This window comes from Pristiophorus japonicus, chromosome 8 (assembly GCF_044704955.1).
Source record: "Pristiophorus japonicus isolate sPriJap1 chromosome 8, sPriJap1.hap1, whole genome shotgun sequence".
In the NCBI taxonomy this organism is placed as follows: domain Eukaryota; kingdom Metazoa; phylum Chordata; class Chondrichthyes; family Pristiophoridae; genus Pristiophorus; species Pristiophorus japonicus.
This window is the reverse complement of record NC_091984.1, coordinates 156,344,670-156,368,214: the sequence shown is the minus strand read 5'-3', so window position 1 is coordinate 156,368,214 and position 23,545 is coordinate 156,344,670. Positions and strand designations below refer to the sequence as shown.

At 55.0% G+C, this 23,545-nt stretch overlaps 1 protein-coding gene across 1 annotated transcript in view; it reads left to right on the top strand.

Moving 5' to 3' along the window:
- The window catches only part of LOC139269201 (V-type proton ATPase catalytic subunit A-like), a 149,504-nt gene that overhangs the window by 73,367 nt on the left and 52,592 nt on the right, over positions 1 to 23,545 (top strand). The window contains exon 4 of the mRNA XM_070888293.1: positions 7,428 to 7,590. Within this exon, the coding sequence (XP_070744394.1) occupies positions 7,428 to 7,590 (163 nt within the window). The remainder of the gene's footprint in view (positions 1 to 7,427; positions 7,591 to 23,545) is intronic.

Genomic DNA, 23,545 nt, shown 5'->3' with positions numbered 1-23,545 from the left:
AAACTGTGATCTCCTCACCCCCCAAACTGTGATCTCCTCACCCCCCAAACTGTGATCTCCTCCCCCCCCAAACTGTGATCTCCTCACCCCCCAAACTGTGATCTCCTCACCCTCAAACTGTGATGTTCTCACCCCCAAACTGTAATCTCCTCATCCCCCAAACTGTGATCTCCTCACCCCCCAAACTGTGATCTCCCCCCCCCCAAACTGTGATCTCCTTAGCCCCAAACTGTGATCTCCTCACCCACAAACTGTAATCTCCTCACCCCCAAACTGTGATCTCCTCACTCCCGAAACTGTGATGTCCTCCCCCCCCAAACTGTGAGCTCCTCACCCCCAAACTGTAATCTCCTCACCCACCAAACTGTGGTCGCCTTAACCCCCAAACTGTAATCTCCTCACCCCCCATGCTCTGGTCACCTTAACCCCCAAACTGTAATCTCCTCACCCCCCAAACTGTAATCTCCTCAACCCCCAAAATGTTTTCTCCTCACCCTCAAACTGTAATCTCCTCACCGCCCAAACTGTAATCTCATCACCCCCCAAACTGTGATCTCCTCACCCCCAAAACTGTTATCTCCTCACCCCCCAAACTGTGATCTCCTCACCCCCCAAACTGTGATCTCCTCACCCGCCAAACTGTAATCTCCTCACCCCCCCAAACTCTTATCTCCTCACCCTCAAACTGTGATCTCCTCACCCCCCAAACTGTTATCACCTCACCCCAAAACTGTGATCTCCTCACCCCCCAAACTGTTATCTCGTCACCCCCCAAACTGTTATCTCCTCACCCCCCAAACTGTGATCTCCTCACCCCCCAAACTGTGATCTCCTCACCCCCCAAACTGTGATCTCCTCACCCCCTAAACTGTGGTCTCATCACCCTCCAAACTGGGGGACTCCTCACCCCCCAAACTGTGATCTCCTCACCCCCCAAACCGTGATCTCCTCACCCCCCAAACTGTGATCTCCTCACCCTCCAAACTGTGATCTCCTCACCCCCCAAACTGTGACCTCCTCACCCCCCAAACTGTGGGCCTCCTCACACCCAAACTGTGATCTCCTCACCCCCCAAACTGTGGTCTCCTCTTCCCCAAACTGTGATCTCCTCACCCCCCAAACTGTGATCTCCTCACCCCCCAAACTCTGATCTCCTCACCCCCCAAACTGTGATCTCTTCACCCACAAACTGTGATCTCCTCACCCCCCAAACTGTGATCTCCTCACCCCCAAACTGTGATCTCCTCACCCCCCAAACAGTGATCTCCTCCCCCCCCCCAAACTGTGATCTCCTCAACCCCAAACTGTGATCTCCTCACCCCCCAAACTGTGGGACTCCTCACTCCCCAAACTGTGATCTCCTCACCCCCCAAACTGTGATCTCCTCACCCCCCCAAACTGTTATCTCCTCACCCCCCAAACTGTGATCTCCTCACCCCCCAAACTGTGATCTCCTCACCCCCCCAAACTGTTATCTCCTCACCCCCCAAACATTGATTTCCTCACCCCCCAAACTGTGATCTCCTCACCCCCCAAACTGTGATCTCCTCACCCCCCCAAACTTTTATCTCCTCACCCCCAAACATTGATTTCCTCACCCCCCAAACTGTGATCTCCTCACCCCCCAAACTGTAATCTCCTCACCCCCCAAACTGTGGTCTCATCACCCTCCAAACTGTTATCTCCTCACCCCCCAACTGTAATCTCTTCACCCCCCAAACTGTGATCTCCTCACCCCCCAAACTGTTATCTCCTCAATCCCAAACTGTGATCTCCTCACCCCCCCAAACTGTGATCTCCTCACCCCCCCAAACTGTTATCTCCTCGCCCCCCAAACTGTTATCTCCTCAATCCCAAACTGTGATCTCCTCACCCCCCCAAACTGTGATCTCCTCACCCCCCAAACTGTGATCTCCTCACCCCCCAAACTGTGATTTCCTCACCCCCCAAACTGTGATCTCCTCACCCCCCAAACTGTGATCTCCTCACCCCCCAAACTGTGATCTCCTCACCCCCAAACTGTGATCTCCTCACCCCCCAAACTGTGATCTCCTCACCCTGCAAACTGTGATCTCCTCACCCCCCAAACTGTGATCTCCTCACCCCCAAAACTGTGATCTCCTCACCCCCAAACTGTGATCTCCTCACCCCCCAAACTGTGATCTCCATACCCCCAAACTGTGGTCTCCTCACCCCCCAAACTGTGATCTCCTCACCCCCCAAACTGTGATCTCCTCACCCCTCAAACTGTAAGATCCTCACCCCACAAACTGTGATCTCCTCACCCCCCAAACTGTGATCTCCTCACCCCCAAAACTCTGATCTCCTCCCCCCAAACTGTGACCTGCTCACCCCCCAAACTGTGGGCCTTCTCACCCCCAAACTGTGATCTCCTCACCCCCCAAACTGTGGTCTCCTCACCCGCAAACTGTGATCTCCTCACCCCCCAAACTGTGATCTCCTCACCCCCCAAACTGTGATCTCCTTACCCGCCAAACTCTGATCTCCTCCGCAGCAAACTGTGATCTCCTCACCCCCCAAACTGTGATCTCCTCACCCCCCAAACTGTGATCTCCTCCCCCCCCAAACTGTGATCTCCTCACCCCCCAAACTGTGATCTCCTCACCCTCAAACTGTGATGTTCTCACCCCCAAACTGTAATCTCCTCATCCCCCAAACTGTGATCTCCTCACCCCCCAAACTGTGATCTCCTCTCCCCCCAAACTGTGATCTCCTCACCCCCCAAACTGTGATCTCCCCCCCCCCAAACTGTGATCTCCTTAGCCCCAAACTGTGATCTCCTCACCCACAAACTGTAAACTCCTCACCCCCAAACTGTGATCTCCTCACTCCCGAAACTGTGATGTCCTCCCCCGCCAAACTGTGAGCTCCTCACCCCCAAACTGTAATCTCCTCACCCACCAAACTGTGGTCGCCTTAACCCCCAAACTGTAATCTCCTCACCCCCCATGCTCTGGTCACCTTAACCCCCAAACTGTAATCTCCTCACCCCCCAAACTGTAATCTCCTCAACCCCCAAAATGTTTTCTCCTCACCCTCAAACTGTAATCTCCTCACCGCCCAAACTGTAATCTCATCACCCCCCAAACTGTGATCTCCTCACCCCCAAAACTGTTATCTCCTCACCCCCCAAACTGTGATCTCCTCACCCCCCAAACTGTGATCTCCTCACCCGCCAAACTGTAATCTCCTCACCCCCCCAAACTCTTATCTCCTCACCCTCAAACTGTGATCTCCTCACCCCCCAAACTGTTATCACCTCACCCCCAAACTGTGATCTCCTCACCCCCCAAACTGTTATCTCGTCACCCCCCAAACTGTTATCTCCTCATCCCCCAAACTGTGATCTCCTCACCCCCCAAACTGTGATCTCCTCACCCCCCAAACTGTGATCTCCTCACCCCCTAAACTGTGGTCTCATCACCCTCCAAACTGGGGGACTCCTCACCCCCCAAACTGTGATCTCCTCACCCCCCAAACCGTGATCTCCTCACCCCCCAAACTGTGATCTCCTCACCCTCCAAACTGTGATCTCCTCACCCCCCAAACTGTGACCTCCTCACCCCCCAAACTGTGGGCCTCCTCACACCCAAACTGTGATCTCCTCACCCCCCAAACTGTGGTCTCCTCTTCCCCAAACTGTGATCTCCTCACCCCCCAAACTGTGATCTCCTCACCCCCCAAACTCTGATCTCCTCACCCCCCAAACTGTGATCTCTTCACCCACAAACTGTGATCTCCTCACCCCCCAAACTGTGATCTCCTCACCCCCAAACTGTGATCTCCTCACCCCCCAAACAGTGATCTCCTCCCCCCCCCAAACTGTGATCTCCTCAACCCCAAACTGTGATCTCCTCACCCCCCAAACTGTGGGACTCCTCACTCCCCAAACTGTGATCTCCTCACCCCCCGAACTGTGAGACTCCTCACCCCCCAAACTGTGAGACTCCTCACCCCCCAAACAGTGGAACTCCTCACCCCCTAAACTGTGATCTCCTCACCCCCCAAACAGTGGAACTCCTCACCCCCTAAACTGTGATCTCCTCACCCCCAAACAGTAATCTCCTCACCCCCCAAACTGTAATCTCCTCACCCCCCAAACTGTAATCTCCTCACCCCCCAAACTGTAATCTCCTCACCCCCCAAACTGTTATCTCCTCACCCTCAAACTGTGATCTCCTCACCCTCAAACTGTGATCTCCTCACCCCCCAAACTGTTTTCTCCTCACCCCCAAACTGTGATCTCCTCACCCCCCCAAACTGTAATCTCCTCAACCCCCAAACTGTGATTTCCTCACCCCCCAAACTGTGATCGCCTTAACCCCCAAACTGTTATCTCCTCACCCCCCCAAACTGTGATCTCCTCACCCCCCAAACTGTGATCTCCTCACCCCCCAAACTGTGATCTCCTCACCCCCCAAACTGTTATCTCCTCACCCCCCAAACTGTGATCTCCTCACCCCCCAAACTGTGATCTCCTCACCCCCCCAAACTGTTATCTCCTCACCCGCCAAACTGTGATCTCCTCACCCCCCAAACTGTGATCTCCTCACCCCCCAAACTGTGATCTCCTCACCCCCAAACTGTGGGACTCCTCAACCCCCAACCTTTGGGACCCCTCACCCACCAAACTGTGATCTCCTCACCCCCCAAATTGTGGGACTCCTCACCCCCAAACTATGATCTCCTCACCCCCCAAACTGTAATCTCATCACCCCCCAAACTGTGATCTCCTCACCCCCAAACTGTGGGACTCCTCAACCCCCAACCTTTGGGACCCCTCACACACCAAACTGTGATCTCCTCACCCCCCAAATTGTGGGACTCCTCACCCCCAAACTATGATCTCCTCACCCCCCAAACTGTAATCTCATCACCCCCCAAACTGTGATCTCCTCACCCCCAAAACTGTTATCTCCTCACCCCCCAAACTGTGATCTCCTCACCCCCCAAACTGTGATCTCCTCACCCGCCAAACTGTAATCTCCTCACCCCCCCAAACTCTTATCTCCTCACCCTCAAACTGTGATCTCCTCACCCCCCAAACTGTTATCACCTCACCCCCAAACTGTGATCTCCTCACCCCCCAAACTGTTATCTCGTCACCCCCCAAACTGTTATCTCCTCACCGCCCAAACTGTGATCTCCTCACCCCCCAAACTGTGATCTCCTCACCCCCCAAACTGTGATCTCCTCACCCCCTAAACTGTGGTCTCATCACCCTCCAAACTGTGATCTCCTCACCCCCCAAACCGTGATCTCCTCACCCCCCAAACTGTGATCTCCTCACCCTCCAAACTGTGATCTCCTCACCCCCCAAACTGTGACCTCCTCACCCCCCAAACTGTGGGCCTCCTCACACCCAAACTGTGATCTCCTCACCCCCCAAACTGTGCTCTCCTCTTCCCCAAACTGTGATCTCCTCACCCCCCAAACTGTGATCTCCTCACCCCCCAAACTGTGATCTCCTCCCCCCCCAAACTGTGATCTCTTCACCCACAAACTGTGATCTCCTCACCCCCCAAACTGTGATCTCCTCACCCCCCAAACTGTGATCTCCTCACCCTCAAACTGTGATCTCCTCCCCCCGCAAACTGTGATCTCCTCATCCCCCAAACTGTGATCTCCTCACCCCCCCAAACTGTGATCTCCTCACCCCCAAACTGTGATCTCCTCACCCCCCAAACAGTGATCTCCTCCCCCCCCAAACTGTGATCTCCTCAACCCCAAACTGTGATCTCCTCACCCCCCAAACTGTGGGACTCCTCACTCCCCAAACTGTGATCTCCTCACCCCCCAAACTGTGAGACTCCTCACCCCCCAAACAGTGGAACTCCTCACCCCCTAAACTGTGATCTCCTCACCCCCAAACAGTAATCTCCTCACCCCCCAAACTGTAATCTCCTCACCCCCCAAACTGTAATCTCCTCACCCCCCAAACTGTAATCTCCTCACCCCCCAAACTGTTATCTCCTCACCCTCAAACTGTGATCTCCTCACCCTCAAACTGTGATCTCCTCACCCCCCAAACTGTTTTCTCCTCACCCCCAAACTGTGATCTCCTCACCCCCCCAAACTGTAATCTCCTCAACCCCCAAACTGTGATTTCCTCACCCCCCAAACTGTGATCGCCTTAACCCCCAAACTGTTATCTCCTCACCCCCCCAAACTGTGATCTCCTCACCCCCCAAACTGTGATCTCCTCACCCCCCAAACTGTGATCTCCTCACCCCCCAAACTGTTATCTCCTCACCCCCCAAACTGTGATCTCCTCACCCCCCAAACTGTGATCTCCTCACCCCCCAAACTGTGATCTCCTCACCCCCCAAACTGTTATCTCCTCACCCCCCAAACTGTGATCTCCTCACCCGCCAAACTGTAATCTCCTCACCCCCCCAAACTGTTATCTCCTCACCGCCAAACTGTGATCTCCTCACCCCCCAAACTGTGATCTCCTCACCCCCAAACTGTGGGACTCCTCAACCCCCAACCTTTGGGACCCCTCACCCACCAAACTGTGATCTCCTCACCCCCCAAATTGTGGGACTCCTCACCCCCAAACTATGATCTCCTCACCCCCCAAATTGTGATCTCCTCACCCCCCAAACTGTGATCTCCTCACCCCCCAAATTGTGATCTCCTCACCCCCCAAACTATGATCTCCTCACCCCGCAAATTGTGATCTCCTCACCACCCAAACTGTGATCTCCTCACCCCGCAAACTGTGATCTCCTCACCCCCCAAACTATGATCTCCTCACCCCCCAAACAGTGATCTCCTCACCCCCCAAACTTTGATCTCCTCACCCCCAAACTGTGATCTCCTCACCCCCCAAACTGTGATATCCTCACCCCCCAAACTATGATCTCCTCAGCCCCCAAATTGTGATCTCCTCACCCCCCAAACTATGATCTCCTCACCACCCAAACTGTGATCTCCTCCCCCCCCAAACTGTGATCTCCCCACCCTCCAAACTATGATCTCCTCACCCCCCAAACAGTGATCTCCTCACCCCCCAAACTCTGATCTCCTCACCCCCAAACTATGATCTCCTCAGCCCCCAAATTGTGATCTCCTCACCCCCCAAACTATGATCTCCTCACCCCCCAAATTGTGATCTCCTCACCACCCAAACTGTGATCTCCTCACCCCTCAAACTGTGATCTCCTCACCCCCCAAACTATGATCTCATCACCCCCCAAACTGTGATCTCCTCACCCCCCAAACTGTGATCTCCTCACCCCCCAAACTGTGATCTCCTCACCCTGCACTTTTGGTGTCGATCCTCTTGCATGACCAGTCCTGCCCCCTTCTTTGACCCCTGATCCTAGTTGAGCCCCTTTGACCTCAGTTTATGTTATTTCTCATCTCTCGCCACCACCTCCCCTTCTACTCCCGCAATCCAGGTGTGTTCTGGGAGGAACGACGGCGATCCCGGGAGCCTTTGGCTGTGGGAAGACGGTGATCTCCCAATCCCTCTCGAAGTTCTCCAACAGTGACGTCATTGTGTATGTGGGGTGCGGAGAGCGCGGCAACGAGATGGCGGAGGTGTTGAGGGACTTCCCCGAGGTACGGGCTCTGGGGAGCGCGGGAGGGAGGGTTAACCATATTTTATTCCACAAACTACTTGCTTATCTATATATATATATATTTAATTTATTCATGGGATGTGGGCGTCGCTGGCAAGGCCAGCATTTATTGCCCATCCCTAATTGCCCCGTGAGAAGGTGGTGGTGAGCCGCATTCTTGAACCGCTGCAGTGTATGTGGTGAAGGGTCTCCCACAGTGCTGTCAGTCCGTGTGGTGAAGGGACTCCCACAGTGCTGTCAGTCCATGTGGTGAAGGGACTCCCACAGTGCTGTCAGTCCGTGTGGTGAAGGGACTTCCACAGTGCTGTCAGTCCATGTGGTGAAGGGTCTCCCACAGTGCTGTCAGTCCATGTGGTGAAGGGTCTCCCACAGTGCTGTCAGTCCTTGTGGTGAAGGGACTCCCACAGTGCTGTCAGTCCGTGTGGTGAAGGGTCTCCCACAGTGCTGTCAGTCCGTGTGGTGAAGGGTCTCCCACAGTGCTGTCAGTCCATGTGGTGAAGGGACTCCCACAGTGCTGTCAGTCTGTGTGGTGAAGGGTCTCCCACAGTGCTGTCAGTCCGTGTGGTGAAGGGACTCCCACAGTGCTGTCAGTCCATGTGGTGAAGGGTCTCCCACAGTGCTGTCAGTCCGTGTGGTGAAGGGTCTCCCACAGTGCTGTCAGTCCGTGTGGTGAAGGGTCTCCCACAGTGCTGTCAGTCCGTGTGGTGAAGGGACTCCCACAGTGCTGTCAGTCCGTGTGGTGAAGGGTCTCCCACAGTGCTGTCCGTGTGGTGAAGGGACTCCCACAGTGCTGTCAGTCCGTGTGGTGAAGGGTCTCCCACAGTGCTGTCCGTGTGGTGAAGGGACTCCCACAGTGCTGTCAGTCCGTGTGGTGAAGGCTCTCCCACAGTGCTGTCAGTCCGTGTGGTGAAGGCTCTCCCACAGTGCTGTCAGCCCGTGTGGTGAAGGGTCTCCCACAGTGCTGTCAGTCTGTGTGATGAAGGGACTCCCACAGTGCTGTCAGTTCGTGTGGTGAAGGGACTCCCACAGTGCTGTCAGTCCGTGTGGTGAAGGGTCTCCCACAGTGCTGTCAGTTCGTGTGGTGAAGGGACTCCCACAGTGCTGTCAGTCCGTGTGGTGAAGGGACTCCCACAGTGCTGTCAGTCCTTGTGGTGAAGGGTCTCCCACAGTGCTGTCAGTCCGTGTGGTGAAGGGACTCCCACAGTGCTGTCAGTCCGTGTAGTGAAGGGTCTCCCACAGTGCTGTCAGTCCATGTGGTGAAGGGTCTCCCACAGTGCTGTCAGTCCTTGTGGTGAAGGGTCTCCCACAGTGCTGTCAGTCGTTGTGGTGAAGGGACTCCCACAGTGCTGTCAGTCCATGTGGTGAAGGGTCTCCCACAGTGCTGTCAGTCCATGTGGTGAAGGGTCTCCCACAGTGCTGTCAGTCTGTGTGGTGAAGGGTCTCCCACAGTGCTGTCAGTCCGTGTGGTGAAGGGTCTCCCACAGTGCTGTTAGTCCGTGTGGTGAAGGGACTCCCACAGTGCTGTCTGTGTGGTGAAGGGTCTCCCACAGTGCTGTAAGTCTGTGTGGTGAAGGGACTCCCACAGTGCTGTCAGTCCATGTGGTGAAGGGTCTCCCACAGTGCTGTCAGTCCGTGTAGTGAAGGGTCTCCCACAGTGCTGTCAGTCCTTGTGGTGAAGGGACTCCCACAGTGCTGTCAGTCCGTGTGGTGAAGGGACTCCCACAGTGCTGTCAGTCCGTGTGGTGAAGGGACTCCCACAGTGCTGTCAGTCCGTGTGGTGAAGGGACTCCCACAGTGCTGTCAGTCCGTGTGGTGAAGGGACTCCCACAGTGCTGTCAGTCCTTGTGGTGAAGGGTCTCCCACAGTGCTGTCAGTCCGTGTGGTGAAGGGACTCCCAATGTGCTGTCAGTCCGTGTGGTGAAAGGTCTCCCACAGTGCTGTCAGTCCGTGTGGTGAAGGGACTCCCAATGTGCTGTCAGTCCGTGTGGTGAAGGGACTCCCACAGTGCTGTCAGTCCTTGTGGTGAAGGGTCTCCCACAGTGCTGTCAGTCCTTGTGGTGAAGGGTCTCCCACAGTGCTGTCAGTCCGTGTGGTGAAGGGTCTCCCACAGTGCTGTCAGTCCGTGTGGTGAAGGGACTCCCACAGTGCTGTCAGTCCGTGTGGTGAAGGGACTCCCACAGTGCTGTCAGTCCGTGTGGTGAAGGGTCTCCCACAGTGCTGTCAGTCCGTGTGGTGAAGGGACTCCCACAGTGCAGCGACAGAGGGAGATCCAGCATAGGATGGGGCTGGATAGGTTGGAGAGATAGGGAGGGGTGTAGGGCTGGAGGAGGTAACAGAGACGGGAGGAGTGTCAGCCTGGAGGAGGTTACAGAGAAAAGGAGGGGTGTAGTGGCTGGAGGAAGTTGCAGAGATAGGGAGGGGTGTAGGGCTGGAGGAAGTTGCAAAGATAGGAGGGATGTAGAGATGGAGGACGGTAGAGGGAGAAGGAGGATTGTAGGGCTGGAGGGGGTTACAGAGATAGGGAGGGGTGTAGGGGCTCAAGCAGGTTCCAGAGATAGAGAGGGGTGTAAGGCTGGAGGAGGTTGCAGAGATAGGGAGATGTGTAGGGGCTGGAGGAGGTTACAGAGATAGGGAGGGGTGTAGGGTCTGGTGGAGTTTACCGAGATAGGAAGGAGTGTAGGGCTGGAGGAGTTTACAGAGTTAGGGAAGGGTGTCGGGTTGGAGGAGATTTCACAGATAGGGAGGGGTGTAGGGATTGGAGGAGCTTACAGAGATAGGGAGGGGTGAAGGGCTGGAGGAGGTTACAGAGATAGGGGGGGGTGTAGGGTCTGGAGATAGTTACAGAGATAGGGAGGGGTGTCGGGACTGGAGGAGGTTCAGAGATAGGAAGGAGTGTAGGGCTGGAGGAGGCTACATAGATAGGGAGGGGTATTGTGCTGGAGAACGTTGCAGAGATAGGGAGGGGAGAAGGGCTGGAGGAGGTTACAGAGATAGGGAGGTGTGCAGGAGGTTCGAAGAGGTGACCGAGATAGGGAGGAATGTGGGGGCTGGAGGAGTTTAGAAGGTATGGAGGGGTGTATGTGTTGGAGGAGGTTACAGAGATGGGAGGGTTGTAGGGCTGGAGTAGGTTACAGGGAGAGGGGTGTAAAGTTGGAGGAGGTTACAGAGATAGGGAGTGTCGTAGGGAATGGAGAAGGTTAATGAGTTAGGGAGGGGTGTAGGGGCTGAAGGGTGTTACAGAGATAGGGAGATGTGTAGGGGCTGGAGGAGGTTACAGAGATAGGGAGATGTGTAGGGGCTGAAGGGTGTTACAGAGATAGGGAGGGGTGTAGGGGCTGAAGGGTGTTGCAGAGATAGGGAGGTGTGTAGGGGCTGGAGGAGGTTACAGAGATAGGGAGATGTGTAGGGGCTGAAGGGTTACAGAGATAGGGAGGGATGTAGGGGCTGAAGGGTGTTACAGAGATAGGTAGGAGTGTAGGGGCTGGAGGAGGTTACAGAGATATGGAGGGGTGTAGTGCTGGAGGAGGTTACAGAGATAGGGAGGGTGTAGGGCTGGAGGACATTACAGAGATAGGGAGGGGTGTAGGGGCTGGAGGAGGTTACAGAGATAGGGAGGGGCGTAGGGCTGGAGGAGGTTACAGTGATTGGAGGGGTGTAGCGATGGAGGAGGTTACAGAGATATGTAGGGGAGTAGGGGCTGGAGGAAGTTACAGAGCTCGGGACGGGTGTAGAGGCTGGAGGAGCTTACAGAGATAGGGAGTGTTGTAAGGGCTGGAGGCGGTTACAGAGATAGCAAGGGGTGTTGGGCTCGAGATGGTGAATGTGATATATTCACAGAGCACAGCACACAAAGTTCGTAACATGGTAGGCAACTCTCTCGGAAGCCTCCGGAAATCTGCCTGGTTCTGTTTATTATTAACCCTGCCACTTGCAGTGCACAATACGACCACATCCACAGTGTGGACCTACAAACATTACAAGCTTACAGACATTACAGTTACAGAGATAGGGAGGGGTGTAGGGGCTCGAGGAGCTTACAGAGATAGGGAGGGGTGTAGGGCTGGAGGAGGTTACAGAGATAGCGAGGGGTGTAGGGGCTCGAGGAGGTTACAGAGATAGGGAGGGGTGTACGGGCTCGAGGAGGTTACAGAGATAGGGAGCGTTGTACAGGCTGGAGGAGGTTACAGAGTTAGGAAGGGTGTAGGGATTGGAGTGGATTACAGAGATAGGGAGGGGTGTAGGGTTGGAGAAGGTTTCAGAGATAGGGAGGGGTGTAGAGGGCTGGAGGAGGTGTCTGAGATAGGGAGGGATGTAGGGGCTGGAGGAGTTTAATAGATAAGGAGGGGTGTAAGGATTGGAGGAGGTGTGGAGCCTGGATAGCGTTACAGAGATAGGGAGGTGTGTAGAGGCTCGAGAATGTTATAGAGATAGGGATGGGTCTTGGGCTCGAGGAGGTCACAGAGATAGGGAGGGGTGTACGGTTGGAGGAGGTGAAAGAGATAGGGTGGGGTTTTGTGCTGGAGGAGATAACAGAGATAGAGAGCAGTGTAGGGTTGGAGGAGGTTACAGTGATGGGAGGGGTGCAGGGCTGGAGGAGGTTACAGAGATATGGAGAGGTGAGGGGCTGGAGGAAGTTACAGAGATAGAGAGGGGTGTAGGGCTGGAGGAGGTTACCGAGATAGTAAGGGGTGTTGAATTGGAGGAGGTTACAGAGATAGGGAGGGGTTTACTGGCTGGAGGCGGTTACAGTGATAGGGAGGGGTGTAGAGTTATAGGAATTTACAGAGATAGGAAGTGTGTAGGAGCTGGTGGAGGTTACAGAGATAGGGACTGTTATATAGCTGGAGGAAGTTAGAGATTGGGAGTGGTGTAGGTGCTGGAGAGGTTTACAGAGATAGGGAGGGGTGTAAAGCTGGAAGTGGTTACAGAGATAGGGAGGGGATTAGGAGCTGGAGGGGGTTACAGATAGGGAGGGGTTTAGGGTGGGAGCAGGTTACAGAAATAGGGAGGGGTATCTGGGCTGGAGGAGTTTACAGAGATAGGGAGGGGTGTAGGGCTGGAGGAGGTAACAAAGATAGGGAGGAGTGTAGGTTTGGAGGAGGTTACAGAGATAGGGGAGGGGAGTAGGGCTGGCGGAGGTTCCAGAGATAGGGAGGGGTGTAGGGATGGAGCAGGCTACAGAGATAGGGAGGGATGTGGGGGCAGAAACAGATTACAGAGATATGGAGGGTTGTAGGGGGCTGGAGGAGTTTACAGAGTAGGCAATGGGGTGCAGGGCTGGAGGAGGTTAGAAAGATAGGGAGGGGTGTAGGGCTGGAGGGGGTTACAGAGCTGGTGGGGAGGGGGGAAGGATTGGAGGAGGTTACAGTGATGGGAGGGGTGTAGGGCTGGAGGAGGTTACAGAGATATGGAGAGGTGAGGGGCTGGAGGAAGTTACAGAGATAGGGAGTGGTTTAGGGCTGGAGGAGGTTTCAGAGATAGTGAGTGGTGTAGGGGCTGGAGGTTACAGAGATAGGGAGGGATGTCGGGGCTGGAGGAGGTTAAAATATAGGGAGGGGTGGAGGAGATTGCAGAGATAGGGAGTGGTTTAAGGCTGGAGGAGGTTACAGAGATAGGGAGGGGTGTAGGTTTGGAGGAGGTTACAGAGATAGGGGAGGGGAGTAGGGCTGGAGGAGGTTACAGAGATAGGGACGGGGTGAAGGGCTGGAGGAGGTTGCAGAGATACGGAGGTGTGTAGGGGCTGGAGGAAGTTACAGAGATAGGGAGTGGTGTAGGGCTGGAGGAGGTTACAGAGATCGGATGGGTGTAAAGATGGAGGAGTGTAGGGAGAGAGTGACGGCTGTTGGGCTGGAGGAAGTTACATAGATAGGGATGTGTGTAGGGCTGGAGGAGGTTACAGAGATAGGGGCAGGTGTAGGTCTGGAGGAGTTTGCAGAAATGGGAGGTATGGAGATGTGGAGGGATGAAGGAGGTTACAGAGAAAGAGAGGTATTTGGAGGCAGAACAAGGTTACAGAGATAGGGAGTGATGTAGGGCTGAAGGAGGTTACAGAGATAGGGAGGGGTGCAGCGCTGGAGCAGGTTACAGAGATAGGGAGGGGTGTAGGGCTGGAGGAGGCTACAGAGATAGGGAGGGATGTGGAGGCAGAAGCGGATTACAGAGATATGGAGGTGTGTAGGGGGCTGGAGGAGGTGTCAGAGATAGGGAGTGGTGTAAGGGCTGGAGGTTACAGAGATAGGGAGGGATGTAGGGGCTGGAGAAGGTTAAAATATAGGGAGGGGTTGAGGGGTGGAGGAGATTGCAGAGAGAGGGAGTGTTGTAGAGCTGGAGGGTGTTACAGAGATAGGGAGGGTTGTAGGTTTGGCGGAGGTTACAGAGATAGGCGAAGAGAGTAGGGCTGGAGGAGGTTACAGAGCTAGGGAGGGGTGTAGGTTTGGAGGAGGTTACAGAGATAGGGGAGGGGTGTAGGGCTGGAGGAGGTTGCAGAGATAGGGAGGGGTGTAAAGGCTGGAGGTTACAGAGATAGGGAGGGCTGTAGGGGCTGGAGGAGTTTAAAAATATAGGGGAGGGTGTAGGACTGGAGTTGGATTACAGAGACAGGGAGGGGTGCAGGGCTGGAGCAGGATGTGGGGTTAGAAACAGATTACAGAGATATGGAGGGTTGTAGGGGGCTGGAGGAGTTTACAGAGAAGGTGGGGGTGTGCAGGGCTGGAGGAGGTTAGAGAGGTAGGGAGGGGTGTAGGGTTGTAGGAGGTTACAGAGATATGGAGAAGTGAGGGGCTGGAGGAAGTTACAGAGATACGGATGGGTGCAGGGCTGGAGGGGGTTACACAGCTGGTGGGGGGCGGGGAGGGGAAGTGTTGAAGGAGGTTACAGTGATGGGAGGGTTGTAGGGCTGGAGGAGGTTACAGAGATAGGGAGGGTTGTAGGTTTGGAGGAGGTTATAGAGATAGGGGAGGGGAGTAGGGCTGGAGGAGGTTGCAGAGCTAGGGAGGGGTGTAGGGGCTGGAGGAAGTTACAGAGATAGGGAGGGGTGTAGGTTTGGAGGAGGTTACAGAGATAGGGGAGGGGAGTAGGGCTGGAGGATTTTGCAGAGTTAGGGAGATGTGTAGGGGCTGGAGGTTACAGAGATAGGGAGGGATGTAGAGGCTGGAGGAGGTTAAAAATATAGGGGAGGGTGTAGGACTGGAGTTGGATTACAGAGATAGGGATGGGTGGAGGGCTGGAGCAGGCTACAGAAATAGGGAGGGATTTGGGGGCAGAAACAGATTACAGACATGTGGAGGGTTGTAGGGGGCTGGAGGAGTTTACAGAGTAGGCGGGGGGATGCAGGGCTGGAGGAGGTTAGAAAGAGAGGGAGAGGTGTAGGGTTGGAGGAGGTTACAGAGATATGGAGAGGTGAGGGGCTGGAGGAGGTGACAGAGATAGGGAGGGGTGTAGGGCTGGAGGGGATTACAGAGCTGGCGGGGGGCGAAGTGTTGGAGGAGGTTACAGTGATGGGAGTGGTGTAGGGCTGGAGGAGGTTACAGAGATATGGAGATGTGAGGGGCTGTTGGAAGTTACAGAGATAGGGAGGGGTGTAGGGCTGGAGGTGGTTACAGAGATAGGGAGGGGTGTAGGTCTGGAGGAGGTTGCAGAAATGTGAGGTAGGGAGATGTGGAGGGATGGAGGAGGTTACAGAGAAAGAGAAGAATGTGGAGGCAGAACGAGGTTACAGAGATAGGGAGTGATGTGGGGCTCAAGGAGGTTACAGAGATAGGGAGGGGTGTAGGGATGGAGGAGGCTACAGAGATAGGGAGGGATGTAGGGGCTGGAGGAGGTTAAAAATATAGGGAGGGTGTAGGACTGGAGTTGGATTACAGAGATAGGGAGGGGTGTAGGGATGGAGCAGGCTACAGAGATAGGGAGGGATGTGGGGGCAGAAACAGATTACAGAGATATGGAGGGTTGTAGGGGGCTGGAGGAGTTTAGTGAGAAGGCGGGGGGTGCAGGGCTGGAGGAGATTACAGAGATAGGAGTGGGTGTAGGTCTGGAGGTGGTTGCAGAAATGGGAGGTAGGGAGATGTGGAGGGATGGAGGAGGTTACAGACAAAGAGAGGTATGTGGAGGCAGAACGAGGTTACAGAGATCGGGAGTGATGTAGGGCTCAAGGAGGTTACAGAGATAGAGAGGGGTGTAGGGCTGAAGGGGGTTACAGAGATAGGGAGGGGTGTAGGGCTGGAGGAGGTTACAGAGATAAAGAAGGGTGTAGGGCTGGAGGAGGCTACAGAGATAGGGAGGGGTGTAGGGCTGGAGGAGGTTACAGAGATAGGGAGGGGTGCAGGGCTGGAGCAGGTTACAGAGATAGGGAGGGGTGCAGGGCTGAAAGGGGTTACAGAGTAGGGAGGGGTGTAGGGCTGTAGCAGCTTACAGAGATATGGACGGGGTTAGGGCTGGAGGTGGTGTCAGAGATAGGGAGGGCTGTAGCGGCTCGAGGAGGTTACTGAGATAGGGAGTGGTGTAGGGGCTGGAGGAGGTTACAGAGATAGGGAGTGGTTTAGGGGCTGGGGATTACAGAGATAGGGAGGGATGTAGGGGGTGGAGGAGGTTAAAAATATAGGGAGGGTGTAGGACTGGAGTTGGATTACAGAGATAGGGATGGGTATAGGGATGGAGCAGACTACAGAGATAGGGAGGGATGTGGGGGCAGAAACAGATTACAGAGATATGGAGGGTTGTAGGGGGCTAGAGGAGTTTACAGAGAAGGCGGGGTGATGCAGAGCTTGAGGAGGTTAGAAAGATAGGGAGGGGTGTAGGGTTGGAGGAGGTTACAGAGATATGGAGAGGTGAGGGGCTGGAGGAAGTTAAGAGATAGGGAGGGGTGTAGGGCTGGAGGGGATTACAGAGCTGGAAGCGGGGGGGGTAGGATTGGAGGAGGTTACAGTGATGGGAGGGGTGTAGGGCTGGAGGAGGTTACAGAGATATGGAGAGGTGAGGGGCTGGAGGAAGTTACAGAGATATGGATGGGTGTAGGGCTGGAGGGGGTTACAGAAATAAGGAGGGGTGCAGGGATGGAGGAGTTTAGAGAGAGTGGGAGGGGTGTAGTGCTGGAGGAGAATACAGAGATAGAGTGCGGTGTCGGGTTGGAGGAGGTTACAGAGATATGGAGGCTTTTAGGGTTGGAGGAGGTTACAGAAATAGGAGGGGTGTATGCTTGGTGGAGGTTACAGAGATCGGGACGGGTGTAGAGGCTGGAAGAGGTTACAGATATAGGGAAGGGAGTCAGTTTGGCGGAGGTTACAGAGATAGGGAGTGGTGTAGGGGCTGGAGGTTACAGAGATAGGGAGGGGTGTAGGGGCTGGAGGAGGTTACAGAGCTTGGGAGGCGTGCAAGAGTGGGAGGGAGTTAGGGAGATAGGGAGGGGTGTAGGGGCTGGAGTGGGTCACAGATCGGGAGTAGTATAGGGCTGGAGTGGGTGACAGAGATAGGGAGGGTGTAGTGGCTGGAGGAAGTTACAGAGAAAGGTGCGGGTGTAGGGCTGGAGGAGGTTACAGATATAGGGAACGATGTTGGGGCTGGAGGAGGTTAGCGAGATAGTAAGGGGTGTAGGATTGGAGGGGGTTACAGAGATAGGGAGGGGTGTACGGGCTGGAGGCGATTACAGTGATAGGGAGGGGTGTAGAGTTATAGGAGTTTAGAGAGATAGGAAGTGTGTAGGAGCTGGTGGAGGTTACAGAGATAGGGACTGTTATATAGCTGGAGGAAGTTGTGAGTGGTGTAGGTGCTGGAGAGGGTTACAGAGATAGGGAGTGGCTTAGGAGCTGGAAGGGGTTACAGATAGGGAGGGGTTTAGGGTGGGAGCAGGTTACAGAAATAGGGAGGGGTATCGGGGCTGGAGGAGTTTCCAGAGATAGCGAGGGGTGTAGGGCTGGAGGAGGTGACAGAGATAGGGAGGGGTGTAGGTTTGGAGGGGGTTACAGAGATATGGGAGGGGAGTAGGGCTGGAGGAGGTTGCAGAGATAGGGAGGGGTGTAGGTTTGGAGGGGTTACAGAGATAGGGGAGGAGAGTAGGGCTGGAGGAGGTTGCAGAGATAGGGAGGGGTGTAGGGGCTACAGGAAGTTACAGAGAAAGGGAGTGGTGTAGGGGCTGGAGGTTACAGAGATAGGGAGGGATGTAGGGGTTGGAGGAGGTTAAAAATATAGGGGAGGGTGTAGTACTGGAGTTAGATTACAGAGATAGGGAGGGGTGTAGGGATGGAGCAGGCTACAGAGATCGGGAGAGATGTGGGGGCAAAAACAGATTACAGAGATATGGAGGGTTGTCGGGGGCTGGAGGAGTTTACAGAGTAGGCGGGGCAGTGCAGGGCTGGAGGAGGTTAGAAAGATAGGGAGGGGCGTAGGGTTGGAGGAGGTTACAGAGATATGGAGAGGTGAGGGGCTGGAGGAAGTTACAGAGATAGGGAGGGGTGTCGGGCTGGAGGGGATTACAGAGCTGGCGGGGTGGGGGGAAGGATTGGAGGAGGTTACAGTGATGGGAGGGGTGTAGGGCTGGAGGAGGTTAGAGAGATATGGAGAGGTGAGGGGCTGGAGGAAGTTACAGAGATAGGGATGGGTGTAGGGCTGGAGGGGGTTACAGAAGTAGGGAGGGGTGCAGGGATGGAGGAGATTAGAGAGAGTTGGAGATGTGTAGTGCTGCAGGAGGTTACAGAGATAGAGTGCGGTGTAGGGTTGGAGGAGGTTACAGATATAGGGAGGCTTGTAGGGTTGGAGGAGGTTACAGAAATAGGGAGGGGTATCGGGGCTGGAGGAGTTTCCAGAGATAGGGAGGGGTGTGGGGCTGGAGGAGGTGACAGAGATAGGGAGGGGTGTAGGTTTGGAGGGGGTTACAGAGATATGGGAGGGGAGTAGGGCTGGAGGAGGTTGCAGAGATAGGGAGGGGTGTAGGTTTGGAGGGGGTTACAGAGATAGGGGAGGGGAGTAGGGCTGGAGGAGGTTGCAGAGATAGGGAGGGGTGTAGGGGCTGCAGGAAGTTACAGAGAAAGGGAGTGGTGTAGGGGCTGGAGGTTACAGAGATAGGGAGGGATGTAGGGGCTGGAGGAGGTTAAAAATATAGGGGAGGATGTAGGACTGGAGTTAGATTACAGAGATAGGGAGGGGTGTAGGGATGGAGCAGGCTACAGAGATCGGGAGGAATGTGGGGGCAGAAACAGATAACAGAGATATGGAGGGTTGTATGGGGCTGGAGGAGTTTACAGAGTAGGCGGGGCAGTGCAGGGCTGGAGGAGGTTAGAAAGATAGGGAGGGGTGTCGGGTTGGAGGAGGTTACAGAGATATGGAGAGGTGAGGGGCTGGAGGAAGTTACAGGGATAGGGAGGGGTGTAGGGCTGGAGGGGGTTACAGAACTGGCGGGGGTGGGTGGGAAGGTTTGGAGGAGGTTACAGTGATGGGAGGGGTGTAGGGCTGGAGGTGGTTGCAGAGATATGGAGAGGTGAGGGGCTGGAGGAAGTTACAGAGATAGGGAGGGGTGTAGGGCTGGAGGAGGTGATCGAGATAGAGAGGGGTGTATGGGCTGGAGGATGTTACAGAGATAGGGAGTGGTGTAGGGCTGAAGGAGTTTACAGAGATCGGATGGGTGTATAGATGGAGGAGGGTAGAGAGATACTGAGGGCTGTTGGGCTGGAGGAAGTTGCATAGATAGGGATGTGTGTAGGGCTTGAGGAGGTTACAGCGATAGGGTCGGGTTTCGGTCTGGAGGAGGTTGCAGAAATGGGAGGTCGGGAGATGTGGAGGGATGGAGGAGGTTACAGAGAAAGAGAGGTATGTGGAGGCAGAACGAGGTTACAGAGAAAGGGAGTGATGTAGGGCTCAAGGAGGTTACAGAGATAGGGAGGGGTGTATGGCTGGAGGGGGTTACAGAGATCGAGAGGGGTGCAGGGCTGGAGCAGGTCACAGAGATATGGAGGGGTGTAGGGCTGGAAGAGGCTACAGAGATAGGGAGGGGTGTGGAGGCAGAAGCGGGTTACAGAGCTATGGAGGGGTGTAGGGGCCTGGAGGAGGTTACAGAGATAGGGAGGGGTGTAGTGGCAGGAGGAGATTACAGAGATAGGGAGGGATGTAGGGGCTGGAGGAGATTACAGAGATAGGGAGTGGTGTAGGGGCTGGAGGAGATTACAGAGATAGGGAGGGATGTAGGGGCTGGAGGAGATTACAGAGATAGGGAGTGGTGTAGGGGCTGGAGGAGATTACAGAGATAGGGAGGGGTGTAGGGCTGGAGGGGGTTACAGAGCTGGTGGGAGTGGGAAGGGTTGGAGGATGTTACAGAGATGGGAGGGGTGTAAGATTGGAGGAGGTTACAGAGATATGGAGAGGTGAGGGGCTGGAGGTTACAGAGATAGGGAGTGATGTAGGGGCTGGTGGAGGTTAAAATATAGGGAGGGGTTTAAGGCTGGAGGAGGTTACAGAGATAGGGAGGGGTGTAGGTTTGTTAGAGGTTACAGAGATAGGGGAGGGGAGTAGGGCTGGAGGAGTTTACAGAGATAGGGAGCGGTGTAGGTTTTGAGGAGGTTACAGAGATAGGGGAGGGGAGGTTACAGAGATAGGGAGGGTTGTAGAGGGCTGGAGGAGTTTACAGAGAAGGCGGGGGGTGCAGGGCTGGAGGAGGTTGCAGAGATAGGGAGGGGTGTAGGGACTGGAGGAAGTTACAGAGATAGGGAGTGGTGTAGGGGCTGGAGGTTACAGAGATAGGGAGGGATGTAGGGGCTGGAGGAGGTTAAAAAAATAGGGGAGGGTGTAGGACTGGAGTTGGATTACAGAGATAGGGAGGGGTGTAGGGATGGAGCAGGCTACAGAGATAGGGAGGGATGTGGGGGCAGAAACAGATTACAGAGATATGGAGGGTTGTAGAGGGCTGGAGGAGTTTACAGAGAAGGCGGGGGGTGCAGGGTTGGAGGAGGTTAGAGAGATATGGAGGGGTGTAGGGGCTGGAGGAAGTTACAGAGATAGGGAGGGGTGTAGGGCTGGAGGGGGTTACAGAGCTGGTGGGAGTGGGAAGGGTTGGAGGATGTTACAGAGATGGGAGGGGTGTAAGATTGGAGGAGGTTACAGAGATATGGAGAGGTGAGGGGCTGGAGGAAGTTACAGAGATAGGGAGTGGTGTCGGGCTGGAGGGGATTACAGAGCTGGCGGGGTGGGGGGAAGGATTGGAGGAGGTTACAGTGATGGGCGGGGTGTAGGGCTGGAGGAGGTTAGAGAGATATGGAGAGGTGAGGGGCTGGAGGAAGTTACAGAGATAGGGATGGGTGTAGGGCTGGAGGGGGTTACAGAAGTAGGGAGGGGTGCAGGGATGGAGGAGATTAGAGAGAGTTGGAGGTGTGTAGTGCTGCAGGAGGTTACAGAGATAGAGTGCGGTGTAGGGTTGGAGGAGGTTACAGATATAGGGAGGCTTGTAGGGTTGGAGGAGGTTACAGAAATAGGGAGGAGTGTAGGATTGGTGGAGGTTACAGAGATAGGGACGGGTGTAGAGGCTGGAAGAGGTTACAGGTATTGGGATGGGAGTAGGGTTGGCGGAGGTTTCAGAGATCGAAGGAGTGTAGGGCTGGAGGAGTTTACAAAGATAGGGAAGGGTGTTAGAGCTAGAGGAGGCTACATAGCAAGGGACGGGTGTCGGGGCTGGAGTGGGTCACAGATAGGGAGTGGTATAGGGCTGGAGGGGGTTACAGAGATAGGGAGGGTGTAGTGGCTGGAGGAAGTTACAGAGATAGGTGCGGGTGTAGGGCTGGAGGAGGTTACAGAGATAGGGAGGGGTGTAGAGGCTTGAGGAAGTTACAGGGATAGGGAGGGGCGTAGGGCTGGAGTTGGCAACTGAGATGGGAGGGGTGTAAAGATGGAGGAGGGTAGAGAGATAGGGAGGGGTGTTGGGCTGGAGCAAGTTACAGAGAAAGGGAGGGGTGTAGGGCTGGAGGAGATTACAGGGATAGGGAAGTAGGGAGTTGTGTAGGGCTGGAGGAGGTTGCAGATATAGGGAGCGATGTAGGGGCTGGAGGCGGTTACAGAGATAGGGTCGGGTTTAGGTCTGGAGGAGGTTGCAGAGAAAGGGAGGTATGTGGGGGCAGAACAAGGTTCCAGAAATAGAGAGTGATGTCGGGCTCGAGGAGGTTACAGAGGTAGGGAGGGGTGTAGGGCTGGGTGGGGTTACAGAGATAGGGAGGGGTGCAGGACTGGATGAGGTTACAGAAATATGGAGGGGTATCGGGCTGGATGAGGCTACAGAGATAGGGAGGGCTGTGGAGGCAGAAGCGGGTTCCAGAGATATGGAGGGGTGTAGGGGGCTGGAGGAGGTTACAGGGATAGGGAGGGGTGTAGGGGTTGGAAGAGATTACAGAGATAGGGAGGGATGTAGGGGCTGGAGGAGGTTACAGAGATAGGAAGGAGTGTAGGGCTGTAGGAGGTTTCAGAGATAGGGAGGTAGGGAGTGGTGTAGGGCTGGAGGAGGTTACAGAGATAGGGAGGGGTGTAGAGTTATAGGAGTTTACAGAGATAGGAAGTGTGTAGTTGCTGGTGGAGGTTACAGAGATAGGGACTGTTATATTGCTGGAGGAAGTTACAGAGATTGCGAGTGGTGTAGGTGCTGGAGAGGGTTACAGAGATAGGGAGGGGTGTAAAGCTGGAGGAGGTTACAGAGATAGGGAGGGGATTAGGAGCTGGAGGGGATTACAGATAGGGAGGGGTTTAGGGTGGGAGCAGGTTACAGAAATAGGGAGGGGTATCGGGGCTGGAGGTGTTTCCAGAGATAGGGAGGGGTGTAGGGCTGGAGGAGGTGACAGAGATAGGGAGGGGTGTAGGTTTGGAGGAGGTTACAGAGATAGGGGAGGGGAGTAGGGCTGGAGGAGGTTACAGAGATATGGAGAGGTGAGGGGCTGGAGGAAGTTACCGAGATAGGGAGTGGTGTAGGGGCTGGAGGAGGTGACAGAGATAGGGAGTGGTGTAGGTTTGGAGGAGGTTACAGAGATAGGGGAGGGGAGTAGGGCTGGAGGAGGTTGCAGAGATAGGGAGTGGTGTAGGGGCTGGAGGTTACAGAGATAGGGAGGGATGTAGGGGCTGCAGGAGGTTAAAAATATAGGGGAGGGTGTCGGACTGGAGTTGGATTACAGAGATAGGGAGGGGTGTCGGGCTGGAGTTGGATTACAGAGATAGGGAGGGTGTCGGACTGGAGTTGGATTACAGAGATAGGGAGGGGTGTAGGGATGGAGCAGGCTACAGAGATAGGGAGGGATGTGGGGGCAGAAACAGATTACAGAGATATGGAGGGTTGTAGGGGGCTGGAGGAGTTTACAGAGAAGGCAGGGGGTGCAGGGCTGGAGGAGGTTAGAGAGATAGGGAGGAGTGTAGAGTTGGAGGAGGTTACAGAGATATGGAGAGGTGAGGGGCTGGAGGTAGTTACAGAGATAGGGAGGCTTGTATGGTTGGTGGAGGTTACAGAAATAGGGAGTCGTGTAGGGTTGGTGGAGGTTGCAGAGATAGGGAGGGGTGTCGAGACTGGAGGAGTTTACAAAGATAGGGAAGGGTGTTGGAGCTAGAGGAGGCTACAGAGCTTGGGAGGCGTGCAGGGCTGGAGGGGGTTACAGAGATAGGGAGGGTGTAGTGGCTGGAGGAAATTACAGAGTTAGGGAGGTGTGTAGGACTGGAGGAAGTTACAGAGATCGGTGTGGGTGTAGGGCTGGAGGAAGTTACAGAGATAGGGAGGCGTGTAGAGGCTGGAGGAAGTTACAGGGATAGGGAGGGGTGTAGGGCTGGAGGTGGCAACTGAGATGGGAGAGTAGAGATAGGGAGTGGGATTGGGCTGGAGGAAGTTACAGAGATAGGGAGGGTTGTAGGGCTGGAGGAGATTACAGAGATAGGGAGGTAGTGAGTGTTGTAGGGCTGGAGGAGGTTGCAGATATAGGGAGTGGTGTAGGGGC